The 20,096-nt window shown below is 54.0% G+C and overlaps 1 protein-coding gene across 1 annotated transcript; it reads left to right on the top strand.

Moving 5' to 3' along the window:
• Window positions 1-6,711: 6,711 nt before the first annotated feature.
• Window positions 6,712-7,122, top strand: LOC142588967 (histone H3-like). The gene has a single exon (XM_075700762.1). The coding sequence runs from the start codon at window positions 6,712-6,714 to the stop codon at window positions 7,120-7,122; it is 411 nt and encodes a 136-aa protein (XP_075556877.1).
• The last annotated feature ends 12,974 nt before the right edge of the window (window positions 7,123-20,096 follow it).

Raw genomic sequence — 20,096 nt, 5'->3', positions numbered from 1 at the left:
CTCGCATAGCCCGCCTGCGGTTGCGAACCGATTATGGCTAGCTTCCATCTGATGGCCCCTCTGTTGCAGCGCGGCGGCTCCGCCTTGTCCGCGGCAGTCGGTGGCTTTTGCGTGCGCGGGAGACGGCGCACCTCGCCGGCGGGGGCGGGGCCGCCGTGCCTTCGTCACTCCTTTGATTTTGGCTCCTCGTTACATCGCCTTCCTTTCGTCTCTCAACTCGAACCTGTACCCTGCGTCTTCCTACCCGTTTTCGCGTCCCCATTTCGTCCATGTTCCTGTCTCCGTTGTTCTGTCCCCTTCTTTCTCTCACACCACCTTTTTTTCGATAGCATTCTCTGCCGGCCGGTTGCAGGATCAGGGCAGCTTTGTCCTCTTCTTAGGTTTCGGGCTGCTCCCTCTTGGCTGTGGGTCATGCCCTTGTTCGGTGGGTCACGCCTCTTGACGGCCTTGGCTTCGTGCACACGGTTTTGGTGCTTTCGCTGGCGCTTTTCCTGGCTGTTGCTGAGTGCGCGTATTCATTTTGATGACACACCTGTGCTCACCCGCAATGGCTAGCGCCACTCCTCTCAAATTCCTCCAGGCTAATCTTGCCAGTACGCGCGATGCCACCAAGATGCCTGTGGAGCACATGATCGAGGGGGACTTCAGTTTTGCGCTGGTGTCCGACCCGCACATGCGCGACAACTGCATGCAGAATCTGCCCCGGTCCATCGTTTCCTATCACGCTCCCGAACGCCCGCGTGTTGTCTTGCTGGTGCGGGCACCTGACTTTGACATCTTTCCTGTCCACTGTTCCCAGTTCGTCGTTGCACTCCGCTGCGAACGTGCTGGGAAGGCTTTCATTGTCGTCGCGGTCTATGCGCCACCTCATCGCCCGTTGGACCCCATTCTAGATGAATTGAGCCTGGTCGTTTCTCAACATCTCACCCACAGCTTTATCTTGGGCGGTAATTTTAATGCGAAACATGCGTTGTGGGTTCCCGAGAGGAGCGATGTGCGCGGCGCTCAACTTGTGCAGTTCGCGTGCGCGAACGATTTGCTCATTTTAAACAATTGTGCCTCCCTCCCCACCTTTGAGACTCCCTATGCTCGGTCATGGATCGATGTCTCATTAGCATCATTCTCCTTGACTGAGCAGGGCTATAGCTGGTCGGTATGCGAGGAGGAGACGCTGTCCGACCACCGCTATATTGCATTCACTCTTTTCGCAGCCACGACCACACCGGTCCGTCGTCTTACCAACTTCGCACGCGGCCAGATATTAGAATGTCTCCGGCAACACAAGTGGTTCCGCAGCGTCTCCCGTTGTCAATATTCCACGTACACTATGCTTGACGTCGTGTTACAGGGGTTCTATACCACTTACAACACCCTCTGTAGACGCTACATTCGCACGGTCCGTCCACGACGCGACGGGGCAAAGTCTTGGTGGTCGCCTCTCTTGCAGGAGGAGCGGGCCAGGGTGCGCGCGATGCGCCGGCGTTTTCAGCGCGCGCGCGACCCTGCCATGCGTGCGCACTTTCGAGCTCAATATGCTGCCGCCTACGCTATCTATAAGCGCAATCTGCGGCAATCGAAGGCTGCGGCTGATCGGGCGGCATGCCACGACCTTACGGCACGGTCCCTCTTTGGTATCCCTTTTCGGACCGCTTTTGACAAAATTCCCCCTCTCATCTCTCTTCCTCCGCTACAGGGTTCGGACGGTACTCTAACCACGTCCGTCTTAGACTCGGCGACCCTCCTGTTACGGACGCATGTCGCTTTCGATGACCCCACCGCTGACAGCGACTATCATAGTCGCATCCGGACGGTGGTACAGAGCCCGTATCCTGAGGTGCGGAATGACTGTCCCTTTACCGCGGCCGAGATCGAACGAGCGGTTTACCGGGGCAATCCGCAGTCGGCGCCGGGACTAGACGGGCTTACTGCCATGTTCATCCGCCACCTGTAGCGGCTACATCCGCGTTTCTTTTTTGATGTCTTTAATGCCTCTCTCCGTTTGGGACACTTCCCCTCCGTGTGGAAGGTCGGCCGGGTTATTTTTATTCCTAAACCCGGTTGGCCCCCTTCTCTTCCTTCCGCGTATCGGCCAATCGTCAGGAACTCTATATTCGGCAAGATCTTGGAACGGTTGCTAAATTCCCGCCTCTATTATTTTCTCCACGCCCACAACCTCCTTCACGCTCAACAATTTGGTTTTACTCATGCGCGGAGCGCCCCTCTGGCTCTGCATGTCCTCCAACGTCACCTCAGTGCGCTGAAGGCTGATAAAATCCCGGCGGTTTTGATCTCCTTAGACTTTACCGGTGCGTTTGACAGCGTGTGGCATGATTCGGTGTTGTTTTTTCTGCGCCAACACCGCTGCCCCGCCGATCTTTACTTCCTTCTTAAATCCTTCCTAACGGACCGCCAAGTAGTCTTCTGGGCGAACGCGGGTGACGCGTCGGCGCGTCCGTCCATTGGAAGTCCTCAGGGCTCTCCTATTAGCCCATTACTGTGGAATTTAGTCATCTTCTCGTTATTAGACCTTCCATTACCACAGGGGGTACACATCCAGGCTTATGCCGACGATACCATTATACTCGTTTCCGGTTCGTCGCGCTTGCAGTTGCAGGCTCTTGCAGAATCTGTACTCACCTTGGTTTGCAATTGGGCACGGCAAAACAAGGTCAAAATTAGTTCCGAAAAGTCCTATTTCGTCTTTTTCAACAATGGGCACATTGGCATATCTAAGCGGCGTCCCTCCATTAGGTTGGACGGCGCTTATCTAAAACCAAAGACCATATTAAAATTCTCGGCGTGGTCTTTGATAACAAACTTAATTTCCACGCCCATGTTGATTTTCTTAAAACCAAAGCCGAGGTATTGGTTGCGCGATCTCTTAAATTTTTACGCATGCATTTTTCGCTGCGTCCCGTGCTTATACGGCGTCTATATAGACAGGTCCTGCTTCCTGCGATTGTTTACGCGTCTCCGGTGTGGTGGCCGGCTTTTCCATCCTCCTTCCTCACCACACGCGTCTTGTCGGTTCAACGCTCCCTTCTCGTGGCCCTGACCGGTGCATATCATACAACGCGCACCACGGCACTGCACATCCTGGCCAACTGTCCACCTTTGAATGTGGAGTTAGACAGGTTGGGGGCGGAGTTCTCCGTCCTGACTCTCCGCCAATTCACCCATTATGGCCAGGTCACGTTCCACCCGGCCTCCATCGCGCGTCCATTCGACGCCTGGTCGCATCACCCGTGCATGGCCTGTCGCTTTTCCTTCACCCGTCTGACACCTTCCCAGGCTGCCCTCCATTCTTCCTTGCCGGTATACCATGTATACACGGACGGCGCCTTCACGTCAGTCGGGGCAGGCGCGGCGTACGTGGTGTTTGGCCCGCGCGGTCGCCTTCTTGCAGTGCGCAAATACAGGATACACAATGCCACTAGCGCATATGATGCTGAGGCTATTGCTTTTGAAGAGGCCCTCCTGTTTCTAATGAACAGGCGTGGGCCTTGCATAACCCACCTCTACACTGACTGCCTGTCACTTTTGCGGGCGCTTTCCAGCCTTCATCATACAGATGCACGCGTCTGGAACTTTCAGCAAGTGCTGCGCCAGCTCCACCTCGTGGGTCGCACCGTGCGCCTCTTCCATGTCCCTGGCCACCAGGGCGTAGTGGGTAACGAACTGGCCGACGAGGCTGCGTCATCGGCGCTCCGCCGTGGTATACTTCGTTCCTGCCCGACCTCAGTCCGGTCGGTCCGAAAGACTCTCTTTGTGGCTTCATTACAGTAGTGGCACTTGCACTGGCAGCGTGAGGGCCACGGTACCAGTCTTTATCGATGGGTCGGAAGTGTCTATGCAATCCCCTCTCGGTTCCCCCCGCCTCGTCTGTTTACGCATTTTTTCACTGGCCACGGTCATTTTCCCTACTACCTCCATCGGTTTCGACTTATTGCCTCCGATCGGTGCGCGTGTGGTGCCTCTCCTGTCGATGACCTTCATTACTTGACCTCCTGCCCACGCACTGCATTTGTTGCTTCGCGGTTGTGCCGACTTCATCATGTCCATGCCGTTTCTCCCGACCTGTACCCCACACTCATTAAAACCCCTCGATCCCGCGCCCTGCTTCTGCAACTCATCCGGCTTATCACCCTTTCCGTTCCTCCCCATCCTGTTCCTGTGCCTCCTCTTCTTCCCGACGCCTACTAATTTGCTTTCTACTGATGCCTCTCGGTTCACCTTTTCATATTATTTTCGCATGACTGTTCGTGGCCATCCACACTGCATATGCCAACTATGGCGGGGCTTCCCCGTGTTGGATGGTCCGAACTGCATGCTACATTCACATTTCTTTCCTTTTCATCTTTTCCCCAATTGTATAGTCTCCTACCCTTTGTGCAGCTGTCCAGCCAGCCGACCGTGGGCGTCTCCACTGCGATGACCTTTCTCCGGACTCTCCCAGTCGCCTCGGCGTGACACGACCACACGGCACGAGCGCGCCCACGAAGACAGCCACATGCTTCGGTTCTTTTTACAATAAACCAACTGCGTGTCACTGCGTGGGCATTGTTGGGTTGCCCTGCGGACGGGGTGCGTTTGGGAGCATGCACTGCTTGCAGACCCTGGAGGCAGTTTTACTTTACTGCTCCCTCCTTCTCTTCCAGTCTATTTGTTTATTCCTCATTTTGGCCTCCTTGTTGGCTTGCCTCCGTCTCTTTTCTTTTATCAAGCAGGTAAACAAATGAGGAAGGAACAGTCAGAGAAAATGTACGGGCCTCTTGCTTTGAAGAAACGCGGAACTTTTGGTTATTTCTTTTCTCTTGTCTATGTAATGATTACTGCTACGAAGTCACTGGCATGCGCGTGCAAAGGGAATAGCCGAGGACGAAGCAAGGCGTACACAGTGCGCAATGAGGTCATACCGATCGTGCGTGTAGCTCGGATGTGAACTCTAAGTAAGGCATCGGAACACACCCAAGAGAAAACAACGGGTTGTCACGAGAGAACTACTGCAGCCATGTAAACAAGCTTCTTGTTCCATCTGAGAAAAATGTGTGGTAGTGCGGTGACGTCTCTCTTTCTCTCTTTTTTTTCCCTTCCATAATGCACGAGTACTGGCAGGTTAAGAAGTACAAAGTTTCATATCTCAACAATACAAAGCGGTACCGCGATCGTGTGAATTGCACGCAACTAGTCACGGAAGTTCTGTCTAAAAAATTTTATCCCATCGAAAACGCCTGTGATGTCTGTGAAGGTATTGTAAAAGTCATACTCACACATGAGTGGTATATCTTATCGAGGCGTATAAACTGTGTTCCCTTTATACATATCGTCTTGTGCAATTAACAGAATTTCTAAATACGGTGCCATTGCTGTGTGACGGAGCTTTAAAGCGCACAGTTGAACTGTTTGTTCTCTCTTCCATTTCACAGTTTGCCACAATCACTGAGAAAAAAAATAGTAAAGAAAAAAGAGGCAGCGCTCAGCATCAGTTGAAGATCGTGCTGTTGCAGGCGCGGCATTTGAACATTTTCTTTTACTCGCAATTAGGCGCACCAAATTCGGTGAATTAGTTGGCGAGGAAATAGATTTCTCCCGGCGGCTGCCGAGCTGGAGCTTCGCTATAACATGACATCGATGCCGTCGATCCTGTGGCGAAGTTGCGTGCGGGAATGCAATCGAAAAAGCTAGCTGACGAAATGTACGCACTGTATGGAGCAAAGTGTTGCGTTTGATGATTGTTTGTCAAAACATGGTGTCCCTTGCAAGTGCGAAAACTGCGCACCGAATACGTGGCACGGGGAAGCCGCGCTTGGGATCGCGCCTGCGAAGCATTGGTTGATGCTACCTTGACATATTGTTTAAGGACCCTTCATACATATGGAAGTACCGCTTGCCTATACACAGTTTTGAGGCCCCAATTAGTAGTCCAGGTCTCCTAACGCGCGTTCAACACCTGTCAATATTGTATTCCAAATTCGCTCTTAGAGCGGAAGTGCATCGTTTTCTCTGTAACTCTGAAGTGGTGCTGGTAGTCCATACGTGAGTTTGTCGTTAATCTTGTGAGGCGCATGCGGGCCTCGTGTTCTTCTGTGCGTGGACGGGAAAGTGCGGTACTGGCATGTGTGCACATGCGAGACGGTTTGCTGCCGAGTGCGGCCAAAACACGATGTAGTTGCCCCTCGAGAAGGCACCGTGGCGCGCACTTGTAGTTCGTGAAACGAGCATCAGCAAGATCAAAGCAAGGCAGTGGACAAGCAATAATGTAGCCTTAACATGCCACCCATCTGCGTCGCGCGAAGATCGCGATAACAGCTCTGATGGCGTTGGGCGTGGAGCGCTAACCACTGTCGAGATTAGTGGTGTGGTCTCACACTCGGCACTGGCAATTGGCGACGCGCGGCGGTATAAACGAGATTGTGGTGTTGGCTGAAACGAAAGAGAACAGCGCGGCATGCTGTCGTGTTTAAACTCAATTAAACCGCCTGCGAATGTGCTTTCCCTAGCCGCGAACAAGGCGCCCGCGCGAAAACGTGCCTCCTCCAGCATCCTGGCGAACGGTGGCGGCGCGCGCACCGCCCGAGACGACTGCCGGCGCTGGCCAATCGGCGGGTGAGTTGTAGAGGAGAAGAGCAGTGCGGCGAAGCACGACGCGCGCGGTGCAGGGGTCATTTTCACTCCGGCAGTCGATGACTTCGGACGCTCGCTCCGTTCGCTATGGTCAGGACCAAGCAAACCGCCCGTAAGAGCACCGGTGGGAAGGCTCCGCGTAAGCAGCTTGCTACCAAGGCTGCTCGCAAGAGTGCACCTGCCACAGGAGGGGTTAAGAAACCGCATCGCTACAGGCCTGGAACCGTGGCCCTTCGTGAAATTCGCCGCTACCAGAAGTCGACCGAACTTCTCATCCACAAGCTGCCATTCCAGCGCTTGGTGAGGGAAATCGCTCAGGATTTCAAGACCGACCTCCGATTCCAGAATTCGGCTGTGGTGGCCCTTCAGGAGGCCAGCGAGGCATACCTGGTCGGTCTCTTCGAAGACACCAACCTGTGCGCCATCCACGCCAAGCGCGTTACCATCATGCCGAAGGACATCCAGCTGGCCCGGCGCATCCGTGGCGAGAGTGCCTAAGTTCGGCCGCTGTCTGCGCCGCAGCCTCGGTCAGGCAAGCAACACAAAACGGTCCTTCTCAGGACCACCTACATGTTTGCTTCGGCCACGGGAGCACGCGAGACCACGTACTCCAACCGTACCCTCTCGGTCTGTCTGTTTTGTTGTTATTTTTTATTATTAATATTTTTTTGTGTGTGCCTGTGGTGGGCTGCCGGTGCGAGGTGGTGCCTGTTTGGTATGCATATGGTAAGTATTGCGCGCGTTCGAGCACGAGCAAGAAGAGAGAGGGGAAAAACAATAAACAAAATGCGTGTTCGTTGCAAAACGGTGCGCACATTCATGCGAAGAAGCCGCGCCCGAAATCGAAATTAATGCGGCCGATATTGCGTGCAAGCTTTTGTGTATTGGTATGCCATGCATGCGTTTGTTCACGTTCCTTATGCATACCTGCCTGGCTCATAAGTGCATGCTGGTTGCGGATATGGCCCATTTTTTGCTTGTTTGTTTTTAAGGGCCCAATCGCCTATCACATTCCACTACGCGAATCGTACGCTAATTGCAGTGAGGCTCGTCCCTGTGCGCCCCCGGACACCCGGAAGCTCGCTTTCCATCTACATTCGTGCACTGAAATGCCAGCTAGCTAGCAGCAGCGTCAGTTCAAGAGGCACGGTTGCGCTAATTCAAACAGAGGGAAACGGGCGCAGAGAACGGGATTGCCAAGCAAAACCCTGCCGTCACACGCATTTCGGTGGTCCTGACGAGGACCGTTGGGTTGTGCGACGAGCGCGACTGTAGTCCGGCGGCTGGGAGCTCGCTTACGCCTTCTCGGTCTTCTTTGGGAGAAGCACAGCTTGGATGTTGGGCAAGACGCCGCCCTGCGCGATCGTCACGCCGGAGAGCAGCTTGTTCAGCTCCTCGTCGTTGCGGATGGCGAGCTGCAGGTGGCGGGGGATGATCCTGGTCTTCTTGTTGTCACGAGCCGCGTTGCCAGCGAGCTCGAGCACTTCGGCAGCCAGGTACTCGAGGACGGCCGCGAGGTAGACGAGGGCGCCCGCTCCGACGCGCTCGGCGTAGTTTCCCTTGCGCAGGAGACGGTGGATACGGCCCACGGGGAACTGGAGACCCGCGCGGCTGGAACGCGTCTTGCTCTTGCCCTTCGCCTTGCCGCCTTTGCCACGTCCGGACATGCTGGTGCTGTTGATGTGTAGACTGAGTACCGTTGTCAGATGGGAAGAGGACTTGACATCCAGGGGCGTCGCGTCCCAGAGCTTTCATGTACTCATCAACCCAGCATCATTGGATACATTGACCCCGGTACTCCCCCACAACCCGGGCTGACTGGGTTGGGGGACTTGGTTCGGGCCAACGGTGCTTCCCGGACAAGGGGGCTGTTGTGGTGCAGCCCAACTGAGGGACTGCACTCAACACACAAACAGCCATGTCGGTCTTGCAGGGCACAAGCCTGACTGATCCTCGGACTGCCCTGATGCAAAAGAGGTCAAGGCATACAACCATGGAGAACACCAAAGCCGTCCGCGGAGCAGCGCGACCACTTGAGGGTGCACCACCACCGGTTCCAGCTCTGGGTTCCACTGAGCCAAACAAAACCCCGTAGATCGACTGGCGCACACGGCCGAGTCGTGCGACCTTTGGAGCATGCATCATAACTTAATGGATAGCTTTCCACCTGACTCGTCAAAAATCACGGCAGGACGAGCCCACACTTCGAGAAACTTCTCGCCCAAGCGGTGCCGCTCCCGGGCGAGGTGGAACCAGACCTCCTTCAGTGCTTTCGCAAGCACTTCGTGAAGGGCCGGTGCCCGACCCCCGAAAATTGCATCGCAGCGTGCCAGCCAAACTTGGTATGAGCACTCGGCGAGGAGAAGCACGAACTGGTTGATCGTGTGATTGGGCAAAGGGTGCGAAAATCGGACTGTCTCATAAGGAACGCCTGGGAGCCTAAATAGACTAGCAACTCTTTGGAGAAGAGCTGCTGGAAGCAAACACTGCGTAAAGATATGAACTGAGTCCTCACGAGCACCACAGAAAGGACACACTCCACGAGCCCGGATGGCTGTGAAGGGCCTGTAGCTCAACGGCAGGCACCCTCGCGCCAGGCGGTACACAAAGGTGGCTCGCCTGGCGTCGAGGAAACCGGCTGTAATGAGCTTCCAGTTTGGCCTGTGAATCGACAGGTCGTACCTTTGGTAATGTGGGGGGAGTCCTGGGGTAAGGATATCCACTAACTCTTGGAGTGGAGCTGAAACTACGTCGATGCCTAGGTGAACCTTGCAGAGGCTTACCAAAGAGTTGGCAGCCGCCGCATAAATGGTGGACGGGGTACCTGAACGAGGAACACAGTGGGAAAATGTGCTCTGCGAGAACAAGCAGAGTCGGGTGCTAAGAAAGAAGGAAGTTAAGCTTCGAGTTAGGAGCATATCCGAGTTAAGAGCGACCTGGGTCCAACTGACGTGTAGTGCAGTAGAGACGACGCCCAGGTCGGGAATTCCGAGTCCTCCCTTGTCCCTGTGCAACTTGAGCACCCACCTAGCTACACAACCAGTTGTACCCTTCCAGAGGAAGCGAAACAAGACCCTCTCCAAGATAAGCTTGGTTCGGGTTTGAATAGGAGACACACACGCCACATACGTCAGAAAGGAAAACAGAAGTGAGCGAAGGATTGTCGCTCGAGCAGTCAAAGGGCATGACAACGCGCTGAATTCCTGAACCCTGGCTTCAAGCTTCTCCTTAGCCTGTTGCCAGTTTTCGGGAGAGAGACCATCTGGTTCGAACTGGAAGCCTAGAATCCGCAGCCGCGTTTTCACGGGGAGACCATGAACGGGCTGCGGACTGGAAGGACTGGAGTTCAAGTACATTGCTGCACTTTTCGACCTATTCAACCTTGCACCACTCGCCCCGCAGTAACTGTCCATGATCTCCAGGACGTCGCAAGCTGATGCTTCGTCCGGGACGATAATGGACAAGTCGTCTGCATAGGCAAAGAGTGCAACCCGGGGGGAACCTGGTGGAAGTAGGAACCTGCCAATTCTGCTGTCACAAGACAACCTCTGCAGAAGTGGTTCAAAAGCGAGTACGTAGAGGGCAGGTGAGAGCGGGTCCCCCTGTCGCACACCACGTCCCACAATGAACGCCTCCGAGAGGCGGTCTCGTATGAGAACAGCAGAAGTCGGTCGAGAATACAAAGCTTGGATCATCTGTCTAAAACCCACACTAAAACCAGCCTCTTCCAAAACACGGAAAAGGTACCTGTGGCTAATGATATCGAAAGCCTTCTCCTGATCGAAGGAGCAAATACCTGGAAGTTTCCTGGTATTTGCCCTCAGGAGAAGGTCCCTTAGTGCTATACCGTGAAGCTGAGTAGAGCGCCCCTGGACACAACATGCCTGGTATGGACCCAAAACAGTGCTGAGCACTGGCGTGAGTCGCATACACAGGCACTTTGCTATGAGCTTATAATCGAAGTTCAGAAGTGTGATTGGACGCCATGCTCTCAGATCGGAGCTCCTCGACTCGTCCTTACAAAGGAGAGGGATTAACCCCTCTCGTTGAGACGCTGACAAAGTCCCTTCACTGAGTAGCCGGTTCACCAGTGATGTGAATGGCTTCCCTAACAGTGTCCAAAATTTAACATAAAATTCGACTGTCAGACCATCGGATCCCGGACTGCGATTACGCTTCATAGACTTCAATGCCGAAAAAAGCTCGTCCTCATCTATGGCTGAGTCGCACACTTGCGGCGGCTCAGCTGGCGAAGCAAAAGGAAACGCAGTTGGAGTGGCAGCTGGTTCGGCATACAAGATCATGTAAAACTGCCTCGTCAGTGCAAGAACTCCATCTGCTGAATCGACTATGCTACCATCACTTGGATCTATTAGAGAGGAGAGAGTTGTGCTCTTCCTTGAGAGATGTTTACGTAGGACGTTTCTGCTGCACCACGCTTCCATTTCCCACAGCTCTGCTCGGGTTGTGGCCCTCAAGCCATCCCAGCGTCGCTGTAGGAGAATCCGAAGTTCCTTTCGGAGTGAGGCCAGCGCCGAAGCAACTCCAGGACCGCCGGACAGTGGCCTCGAGAGCAGGAGGATCGCGTCGGAGACGATTTTAATCTCCTCACGCTCCTCGCGCGCTCGACGCTTGCCCCAAGACCTGAAGCACTCACGCACTCTGACTTTACGTCATCCCGTTCTGTACCACTTAGATTCGCTCTATTGTGCAGCGATCGAAAAAGAATGGATGATACCTCTGCGGTTGCCTGCCTGTCTTTTCGAAGACGTGGATTCAGACGCCACGGTCTCTTCCCTTGCGGGAATATGCTAGAATCGGCGAACCGCAGAATTTGGAAGCTGTGGTCGCTAAGAGCAGAAGGAGTTAACCAAGAAGAATGCATACTAGGAGCCAGTGACGACGAGATGTAAAAACGATCGATGTGGCTCTGCATGCCTCTTCCTGTCCAAGTCATTCCTGACTGACCAGGGCGAAGCACACGCCAAGCATCGACAAGTCCCAGCCCGTCGACGAGCTCTCGTAGTACAACATTTGCACGCCTATCTTTCTGGTTTGGAGTCCCTCTATGCGGGATGCGATCAACCTGTTCTAACACACAGTTGAAGTCGCCTACAAGGATTAGCCGAGAGGGACCTACCAAGTAGGGTTCTAATGTAGCGAAAAACTTTCTCTGATCTTTAGACCGGGTTGGCGCATAAACATTAACAATTTGAATGCCACAATCAAGGTCCACCGACAAGACGCGGCCCTCGGAATCCCTGGCATGGCGAATAACAAGGCAGTCGAAATTCGGCATCAAAACGATCGCCGTACCTCGACTGCCCGTCGCGCCATAACTCCAGAAAGACCGAGTGCGAAAAATCCGGTCGAAGTGGCTGATCTGGCCTAGCCTATGAATATAAGTTTCCTGAAGCACAAGAATATCTACCTTTTTGGATTTAGGCAAATTAATAACCTCTAACTGCTTAGAAGCACGCGACAAACCACAATAGTTAAAGGTAGCTATGGTGAGAGAAGAAGCCATTTTAAGGGAGAAAGAGATTAGCTAAGAGCTAGTAGAAACAAAGGAAGACAAAAAGAGCTAGGAAAATAAATAAAGAGCAGGCAAGTATTAGGTAATACTAGCCGCTAGTGACAAATAAGCAAAGTCTACTTATGAGAGGGTCTCCAAAGTTGGGGACCCCTCATCCGTAGACTCATAGGTTCTGTCTGAGAGCAACGAGCATTCGCAACGTCCCCATCCGCAATTGGGACAAGGAGGAGAACCCTCCGCGTCCGATGGGACCTCAGTATCAGAATCGGACGTTTCAACAGCACTGCGCTTAAATTCTGGAGGGCCAGTCTCCGAGCCCTGGGAGTCACCTTCGTCCGAGCTCGACTCACGCCCCGCGGCCGCCGCCCTGGCAGCGGAGCCAGCGCGGTGTTCGCGCCGGCTGTTACGCTTATGGTTCGACTGACGAGCAGTGTCAGTCGCGGCAGTCAGCGGTTCGGACGCGCCAGAGATAGCGACCGGCGTAGCGAGAGGCGTACCCGCCACGGAGGCGACAGCGACCGACGCTTCAGCCTCCTCAATGCCCCCTCGCACGTTGCCGTGACTGAAGGGGGAACGACCTCGGTAGTGTCCACGGAATCGCCGCCGCGCTCGGCGGCATCGACCACGCTCAAGGAGCCCTGGCTCTCTCCTTCCTCTAAGGCAGCAACCGTATCAGCTACCGGCGAAGTAACCGCTTCCACGACGGCAGGTTTCTGCTGTTCTGGCCTCGCGGTCACTGACGAGTAGGTGCGGACACTACACGCCGAAACCGCATGGTCGCCGCCGCAACGTACGCACGCCGCGTCGCAGGACGCGTGGCCAAACTGCCCGCAGCGCGCGCACTGAGGCGTGTCGCACGCGGCGGCGTGGTGTCCTGCCATGTTACACCTACGGCACAATCTAACTACACCCTCGTACTCACACTGAACGACACGCTCACCTACACGAAGAAGGTTGGGAACGGGCCGCGCCATCTCTATCCGAATGCGCCGGTTTCCGGTGCCAACGGCAGGGAAACCGGGCACGCATTCTTCGGAGATCCCGTGAACCTTTCCGAAGACCTCTAGCTCGGAGACGAGAGCCTGGTCCGGAAGATCCGCGGGGTAGCCAAACACCCTAACCAACTTCACACGCACACCTCTATACTCAAAACGAACTTCCACATCCCGAACCTTCAAAGCGGGATCAGCTGAGAAGCGATCAACCGCGGCCTTATTCTTAAACGTTATCTCAAACCGTCCTACACCAAAGTCCTGCACTGCCTTAAGGTCGTTCAAGGAAAAGCGCTTTACGAGCGCCTTGCAAACATCTACATTGGACGCGCCTTTCGGAACTCGCCCGAAAAACGTAAGCGGCCGAAGCCGCGAAGGGGCCACCATCGCGGTAAAAACCACGTGGCGCCCGCGCCTAGCCGAAGTTTAAGCTAACACTACACAAGGTAGGAAGCTAGAAACCCTCAGCTAAACACTGGAAAAAAACCAAGGACAAAAAAGAGCCACCGGAACACCTCACCGAATCGAAGACAGCGGGTTGGAGTCTAGAAGAATCCGCACCGTAATCCTATCCAACCATCCGAGAGGGGCCCACGTGGAGGGGATGCATAGCACCGAAGCTCGAACGCACAAATCACGCCACCACAGCACCTATCCACAGCACCTGGGGAGGCATCGCAGTGTTGCTGTCAGACTGAGTAACAACGACTTGCACAGTGGCGACCTGTGAGCGATTTGAGCCGTGCTCGTAGCGCCGTCGCCGCTCTCGCCGCCGCCGGTCCCAAAGGAAAGCGCGAGGAAAAGGGAGAGAAGCCGCGCGGACCAATGGCGAGCGCGGCTTTGCGAGGTCGCCTGAACAGCACCCTCCCGCGATAAAAACGCGGCGCGCGCGACCGGTCGCGCGTATTCTGATCTCGTTTGCTCGGCTACTGACAGGCCTCCCCAGCCCAGCGGTAAGGCCGTGAAGAAGGCCGGCAAGGCGCAGAAGAACGTGCGCGCCACCGACAAGAAGAAGAAGAAGCGCCGCAGGAAGGAGAGCTTCTCCATGTATATCTACAAGGTGCTGAAGCAGGTGCACCCGGACACTGGAGTCTCCAGCAAGTCCATGTCTATCATGAACAGCTCCGTGAACGACATCTTCGAGCGTATCGCCGCGCATTCGTCCCGTCTGGCTCACTACAACAAGCGCTCGACCATCGCGAGCCGGGAGATCCAGACTGCCGTGCATCTGCTGTGTCCGGGAGAGCTGGCCAAACACGCCGTGTCCGAGGGCACCAAAGCCGTTACCAAGTACACCAGCTCCAAGTAGGCGACCGAGCGCTCGTCCGCGCAGCCAACACCCATTGGCTCTTCTCAGAGCCACCCAAAGGGTCTGCATTGGCATTGGGATGTAGTGAGAATCTCTACAATTCCGTCCGTTCCCTCTGTTCGACGCTTCCTCGTTTACACGCACCCGGCGCGCGCTGTCGTATTCTCATTGCGACAGCGCGTGTGCTGAAAGTTTTGTATCAGAAACGCACACAACGGCATGCGCGCAGCACAACAACACACACAAAAAGGGACTCTCACGGGCCGATAGGCCCGTGAGAGTCCCTTTTATATGATATATGCACTTTTATTATAGATATATGCACTGCATATATCTCTCAGCTCGTGAAATCCTAATCGACGCCTTGGACTCCCCATAGCCCGTCCTGAGGACTTTCTCGTTTCCTAGGGGTTTTGCGGTTTTACTCAAAAGAGCCTTCCCAGCTCATTGAGTTCTTTGAGTCGTCGAACCTTACCACGCTGCCATAGGCCCCGTTTGACGCTTCTCTCTCTCTCTTTTTTTTCTTCACGGCCTTCCGCTCGTCCTCTTTAATCTTTGTTTCTCTTGGCTCCTTTATTCTCCTTACCCTCCCCCGTGTAGTACTGTTGAGGTGACCTCCTAAGCGAGAGACAGCTACGGTACTGCACTCTTCTCTTCTTTTACCATCTCAACGGCACTTACTACTACTTCTTGTTTTCAAACACGCGGCGTGCGCGGTCGGACAGCGCGTGTGCTATAACTTTTGTAGCAGAACCGCACGGAACGCCACGGGTCTCAGCACAACAACACACACTAAGCAAGTATGGGGCGCGTGAGGCGACTCTGCGCGAGCGGCCACGTTCGCCTGCATGCACTAATTACCACGGCGCGTGTTTCACACACCGAGGATGATGAGGCGGTCGTTGCTGCACATTTACTTAATTCTGATGTAGCGCAACTTTTAAAAGCAGGCAGCCCTCATCCCTCCTTTTTTTCTCTTTACCGTTTTGTTTCTTCTTGTCGTTCGACGCGCTTTTGCGGGCCCTGAGGTGTGCCTCTATGGCTGCTAGAACTAATGCCATCGGTCGCTGCGTCTGCTAGAATGCCCTCTCGGCGGCCGCCCGCACGTATGCAGCAGTGCTCCGGACTGAAATTCAGAGCCGCATTGCTGTAGCGGTGGCTGGCGAGCGGAAATGGGTGCGCACGTTCACGAAGCAGCACTGCCTAAGGGGAAATTTTACACTGTTATTACAAATGTAGCAGTAGTAAGTGACTTTGAAGTGGGAAAAGAAGAGATGCGCGCGCTCTCCGCATACTGCATAGCTAGCGGTTCCGCGCGCGCCCTGCGTAGCTGCCTTCGTACGGGCGATGGGAGAGGGAGGAGTGAGGAGCGGCGCAAACAGTTCCCTCGCTCTCTTCCGTCCCCTAGAATGCTGAATTGGGCTCGCGCGCGCGTCTTAGGCTGATTTCGCTGACGTTATCTACGAGGCTACGTAAGCTATCGCGAGGAAATTTGACGGTCGTGTAGGCACCAGTCAGCGGTGTCGGCGTTCGAAATTTGAAACGCCTGAGGCGAACAGAGCATGAACGCGCCCTGTTTCGCGACTAGTGATCAAGTGAACGATGTTGGAGTGGCGGAACTTGAAGCTGTGCGCACGGTGTGCTTTGCGGCAATGACCAGGGTGCACTTGAAAGCGTAGACGAGCTACCGGTGAATAGAACGAGTAATCATAATTATGAGAAGACAATAAACTTGTTCCTGGGGCGCGAAACGAGCAGTGGGTGCGTGCAACATAGCACAATAACATTGTTGACACGTTTGTTTTTCTCTTGGCGAGTTGAGCAAAAGAAGGAGGGAGGCGGGTTGAACATCAGCCTACATTGTAGTCAGAAATGCCAAAATGAAACAACATAAGAAAAAAAAGTAAACTGCGCGATTGTGTTGCGAAGCCACACGTCGTGAACTCAGTGCGTGGCCTAAGCAGGGCTCAGTGCTGCCACCCGCGACTCACTCGCGAAGAGAGGCCGCGCTGCCCGTGAGCCAATCGGCGCGCGTTTCACCTCCTCGCCCTTCGGCGCGGCTTCCTCGCTCAGTCGCGGCGCAAGGACGCGGCATTCGCTTTCCTGACTCGCTTCGAAGCAGCAGCAACAGCCGAGATGTCTGGACGTGGCAAGGGCGGCAAGGGGCTCGGCAAGGGTGGCGCGAAGCGTCATCGTAAGGTGTTGCGTGACAACATCCAAGGCATCACCAAGCCAGCCATCCGTCGCCTCGCTCGCCGTGGTGGTGTCAAGCGTATCTCTGGCCTGATCTATGAGGAGACACGCGGTGTGCTCAAGGTGTTCCTCGAGAACGTGATCCGGGACGCCGTCACCTACACTGAGCACGCCAAGCGCAAGACCGTGACAGGCATGGACGTGGTGTATGCCCTCAAGCGTCAGGGCCGCACCCTCGGCGGTTTCGGAGGCTAAGCAGCACGCGTGCGCGGCGTCGTCTGCAAGCAGCGCATCAGCTCCTCTGAAGAACCCAACAGCCCTCTTCAGGGCTACCCACTTGGTGCTTCGGCAGTGATGCGCAGGATTTGCGATCTCCTGCTCCGTTGACCCTCTTTTGCATGCCATTATCTCGCGTTCGGCCGTACGAGACACGCGCGGTAAACTTTGGTCAGGTGAGCGAGCGCAACCGCATGTATTCATAAGGTGTGGTAGCATTGTTTTTCGCCCTCGCAAGGCGAGCTTTGCTCGGTTGCATTTGCGCTCGCCACTGTGTGTTGTGTTGCTCCAATTTCACCCGCCCTCAGTCTGTCCGAGTTGCGACGTGGCGGTCGTTCGTGCAGCTCAGTTGTCGCCTTTGCTTGGACCCTGATTGAGGCAACCAGAGTGGACTGATGATTAAAAGACAGAGGTAATCGTAAGCTCGTCGATGCGCATTTTTGTCGCTTTGAAATGGCTCGCTTCTTCTACTCCCTTAGAGAAGAGTATGAGCCGGGCAGTAGCACTCGGTTACATACATACGCCGAGCGTGACGGTCAGCGGGCGCATTTAAGTTAAGTAAGTTTTATATGTTAAGCCCCATATTTCACAACAATAGCTCCTGTGGGTACGCAGCGAAGCAAAGCGCGAGGAAAATATTGCCGGGCACGGGCCGGTGTGTAACAGCTGAAAGTGAGTTTTCTACAGACGGCGGTTATTTGTTCTTTCCAGTGCAAGCGTTAAATGATTGAGCCTACGCGCGACGCTGTGTCTGAGCGGCATTCGCATGGCTTCGTTGGTTTGCGTGCGTCGGAGAAACAATAACGAGCCAGCCCTCTTGCCTTACGAGCTGGGCGGCCGTAAACTACCACCGTGCGATTCACAATTGTGTAACTCTTTTGAGCGACGCAAATGAATGCAAAGGTGAGATTAGCTAGGTAGCTGTCGCTAGAACCGGGCTCACTGCGTTGTATTCAAATGGACGAGGGTGCGCGCGGTAGACACCGAGGCGCGTGCTGTTTTCATACTTGTGTACAGGGTTACAGTGGCATTTCTTGTCAGCGCGCTATAGGTGATAAGCAGTTGGTTCGAGGCCAACGTGGCTGTTCTTGCAAGACAATGCACCGCTGAGTTGCCCAAAACAAGACGAAAATAAAATAAAGGAGCAGAGCGGTGAAGTGTGCTTACTGAGACAGAAATATGCTTGCACAGTGGAGACTCACTTTCTCTCGTTATTTCTGTACGACTGGCCCTTTCGTCATGCGTGCGTGTAGGCGATGCTGGGCGACCCTTGTTCGCGCCATATACTTAGATCGGTAAGGAAGCGGGCGCTGGACACGCGCTGTATTTAAAGAAAACAAACTTTTACGAGCAACGTATTTGTGTATGCCACACGCCGCGAGAACGGGGGAAAAAGAGAGAGAGGGACGAGCGGCCGCCCGATGGGCGATTTGAGCGGTGCATCACGTATTTGTCGAACTCTTCGCCGCCAGAGGGAGCCACCTGTCCTACATGTGAACATTTCTCCTTGTGGCAGCTTATGTCCGGCGTATTACGCGCTGTGAGGCGGTTGCGTAATGCCATGGCATGGACGCGCCAAAGTGCACAAGACTACCTCCTGCCGCTGCATCCCTGGAACATCGTGAATGTGCAAGCTGCTGTAGAGAAAAATTCCGAATTCGAACCGGCTCCCTCACTCATGGCACATATATTGGCACGCCAAGGTAAGGGAAGCTGACACACGCCGGCCGTCGTCATTGCACGGATTTCGCATTCGTGTTGCGTTTAATGAAAGCCAAGCTCGCGCCTATTGTTTTACATTCGTCCCACGAAGCCACCGGGAACTGCGCCTATGGCCTTGATGTATATGGCAAAGTGAGGTGATGGCTAAACAGGTAAACAAATGGGGTAGGAACTGTCAGAGAAAATGTACGGGCCTCTTGCTTTGAAGAAACGCGGAACTTTTGGTTATTCCTTTTCTCTTGTCTATGTAATGATTACTGCTACGAAGTCACTGGCATGCGCGTGCAAAGGGAATAGCCGAGGACGAAGCAAGGCGTACACAGTGCGCAATGAGGTCATACCGGTCGTGCGTGTAGCTCGGAGGTGAACTCTAAGTAAGGCATCGGAACACACCCAAGAGAAAACAACGGGTTGTCACGAGAGAACTACTGCAGCCATGTAAACAAGCTTCTTGTTCCATCTGAGAAAAATGTGTGGTGGTGCGGTGACGTCTCTCTTTCTCTCTTTTTTTTCCCTTCCATAATGCACGAGTACTGGCAGGTTAAGAAGTACAAAGTTTCATATCTCAACAATACAAAGCGGTACCGCGATCGTGTGAATTGCACGCAACTACTCACGGAAGTTCTGTCTAAAAAATTTTATCCCATCGAAAACGCCTGTGATGTCTGTGAAGGTATTGTAAAAGTCATACTCACACATGACTGGTATATCTTATCGAGGCGTATAAATTGTGTTCCCTTTATACATATCGCCTTGTGCAATTAACAGAATTTCCAAATCCGGTGCCATTGCTGTGTGACGGAGCTTTAAAGCGCACAGTTGAACTGTTTGTTCTCTCTTCCATTTCACAGTTTGCCACAATCACTGAGAAAAAAAATAGTAAAGAAAAAAGAGGCAGCGCTCGGCATCAGTTGAAAATCGCGCTGTTGCAGGCGCGGCATTTGAACATTTTCTTTTACTCGCAATTAGGCGCACCAAATTCGGTGAATTAGTTGGCGAGGAAATAGATTTCTCCCGGCGGCTGCCGAGCTGGAGCTTCGCTATAACATGACATCGATGCCGTCGATCCTGTGGCGAAGTTGCGTGCGGGAATGCAATCGAAAAAGCTAGCTGACGAAATGTACGCACTGTATGGAGCAAAGTGTTGCGTTTGATGATTGTTTGTGAAAACATGGTGTCCCTTGCAAGTGCGAAAACTGCGCACCGAATACGTGGCACGGGGAAGCCGCGCTTGGGATCGCGCCTGCGAAGCATTGGTTGATGCTACCTTGACATATTGTTTAAGGACCCTTCATAAATATGGAAGTACCGCTTGCCTATCCACAGTTTTGAGGCCCCAATTAGTTGTTCAGGTCTCCTAACGCGCGTTCAACACCTGTCAATATTGTATTCCAAATTCGCTCTTAGAGCGGAAGTGCATCGTTTTCTCTGTAACTCTGAAGTG

Source organism: Dermacentor variabilis, chromosome 7 (assembly GCF_050947875.1).
Source record: "Dermacentor variabilis isolate Ectoservices chromosome 7, ASM5094787v1, whole genome shotgun sequence".
NCBI lineage: Eukaryota > Metazoa > Arthropoda > Arachnida > Ixodida > Ixodidae > Dermacentor > Dermacentor variabilis.
Note: the sequence above shows the minus strand (reverse complement) of the source record. Positions and strands in the feature narration are given on the sequence as shown.